Genomic DNA, 2466 nt, shown 5'->3' with positions numbered 1-2466 from the left:
GGCACACAACTGCATTAGCACCTACCCACAACCTTGACCTCCCAACTCCTTTACTTTCCATTCAATGCGCGCAACACGTAGCGACCAGATACCACTCCCACTCAAATGACACCTAACCAACTCAAAATTTGTGCATGCCAACAAATATGTCTAACGTGAGCCATTTTACTTATGAAAAAAATGGTTTCCAATGTTTGTAGATCCTGTCAAACATTTTTTCACCAGGGAAACCAGAAGAAGTCTCTCAAAAGGCTGGAAGAACATGCCATTGAGATAAAAGGGCAACAATCTTATATCACCAACTTTAAAGCTCCATTCGTGGGGAGATGTTCTTTAGCTATATGAGATCATGTCACCATTGCTGTTAATTTCAATACCCACCACCCATCATGGTGGATTAAGAGCCGAATGCCAAAACTCTCGTTCAAAAGAATTTTGGGGATTTGGCGTCCAGTGCAAAACAGTTGAAAATCAATTGATTTTCAATATTATTTTATCCAAAACCATATTTACAGCATTTGGCAATACGTAACAGACCATTATTAAGATGAAATAAAATTCTCTGAGACTTTCCCACATGTGTACGTCATGTACTTGTGGCCACCTCTGTTCTAACATATTTAATGACGATTAAGAGAGAAATACTGGCATGTTATATTATTTGTCGCAGAAAAGGAACCTACATGTGCATCTGAGAGAGAGAGAGAGATTAATCACAATATACTGTTAGACAAAACCTTGGCAACAAACTCCTTTATGTTTCTGTCTGAGCTGCCTCCTTCTTGAACTGCTTTCTTTATTACTTCCCTCCATTTCTCCACATTGCTCCTAATCTGACGCCCCTTCTCCCCCTCCATCGTCTCCCTAACGCACCTCTCTATCTCCTTCCTCCCAATGATTCCCTTCTCATCAGCCCTAGCCCTCAAACCCACCCCCCAGACCTCCTGCACAAACATGGCATTCATTGGTTGGTCTCCCCATTGCGTCACGCACACCATGGGCACCCCCAGACTCATTGCTTCCAGTGTAGAGTTCCAACCACAGTGGGTCACAAAGCAACCAGTAGCTGCATGTGCCAGCACCTCTGGTTGTGGGCACCATGTCACTATACGCCCCTTACCTGATGCTTCCAAACTACCCTCAATACAGTCCACCGATTCTCCGTCTCTTGCCACCAAAATGAAGTCCTTATCTGCTGCCTGCAGGCCAGCTGCCATCTCCACGGCCTGCATGCCACGTAGCACCGCTAAGCTGCCGAATGACACGTACACCACCGACCTTGGTGTCTTGGCGTCGAGCCACGCCAGCAGGTCATCGGTTGACGCAGGCTTCCAAAGGTTCGTGTCGTGTCCCTTATCGTTTGACGGTTGAGGATGAAGGTGTGCCAGTGGCAACATAGGCCCGACTGGCTTGAAAGGGATGGAGACGGCCATGGCATCCAGAACATCAGCTTCCAAATCTTCAACAGAGTTGAGAAGCAAGAAATCTGCAGTGTTGGAGAACTGATTCAATAGCATGTCCAAGTAGCCTGGGTATGACTCAGGGGAGCAGAAGAAAGAAGGTAGATCTTCAAACTTGACAAAGGAAAAGGGTAAGCCAGGCACATGCACCATGGAATCCTTGGACCCTGGTGGTGGTAGGGGCAGCTTCTTATGGTGGTGAAGGTAGTAGGTGGCACTCACTGTGCATAACTGGGTGCAAAACGAAGCCCCAAACGCCCCTAGAGGCTTTGCTACATCAAGAACCCATGGCATAAATGCATCGTAGATGATCCAGCTAACCGGGCGCCCGCTGCCTGCTAGCCGCACAAGTAGCTCACCCAACGTCCGCGAGCCAACAGACTTGAATCGTTCCAGGTAGACTCGACCATCACCACATTGTGCGAACCCAGACTCATCAAAGCCATCGGAGATGAGCTCGGTAGGGACCGAGAGGTGGTCTGCCGCACCGAGCAAGGACCTAAGTATGTAGGGCATGGTAACATGGCGGACCTCAATGCCATGAAGGGCTAACCTCTTTGCAAACAGGATCAGGGGGTTTATGTGACCTTGAGTTGGGTATGGAAAGACCAGGACTAAAGGTGAGGTGGATTTGGCTTCACTTCTTGTGGCTCCTTCCATCCTTGAATGAATATTTTGGCCTCCCCTTATCAGTTTCTAATCTCTCTGCTGTTGCAACTTCAGTGCCTATCGGCCTCTTATAGAGCAAAGGGAGAGATGAACCCAGAATGACAGAATGGTAGTAGTTGGGGAGTGGAAGTTAATCACCACAAACTTGCCAATCACGAGCTTCAACCGAAGTTATAATATAAACCAATACGAAGTTTTGTTGCTTATTATACTTTTTAAGTATATCAAATGCAAATGTTAGAGTTTGTTTGAACCTCTAAGTCATCGTTTACTTCATTTTTATGTTTTCCTCTTCTTCTTCTTTTTTGTATATTTTCATGTTTTTTTTTTTAGGAGC

The 2466-nt window shown here is 46.2% G+C and overlaps 1 protein-coding gene across 1 annotated transcript; it reads right to left on the bottom strand.

Annotated features, from left to right (window-relative positions):
- Positions 1-713: 713 nt before the first annotated feature.
- Positions 714-2120, bottom strand: LOC149829825 (UDP-glycosyltransferase 74F2-like). The gene has a single exon (XM_090015306.1). It carries the CDS (start codon positions 2118-2120, stop codon positions 714-716), a length of 1407 nt encoding a protein of 468 aa, XP_089871432.1.
- Positions 2121-2466: the final 346 nt, after the last annotated feature.

Source organism: Nuphar pumila, chromosome 8, assembly GCF_984573655.1.
Source record: "Nuphar pumila chromosome 8, dmNupPumi1.hap1.1, whole genome shotgun sequence".
NCBI classification, from domain to species: domain Eukaryota; kingdom Viridiplantae; phylum Streptophyta; class Magnoliopsida; order Nymphaeales; family Nymphaeaceae; genus Nuphar; species Nuphar pumila.
The sequence above is the reverse complement of the archived record's forward strand: the minus strand, read 5'-3'. Positions and strand labels throughout refer to the sequence as shown.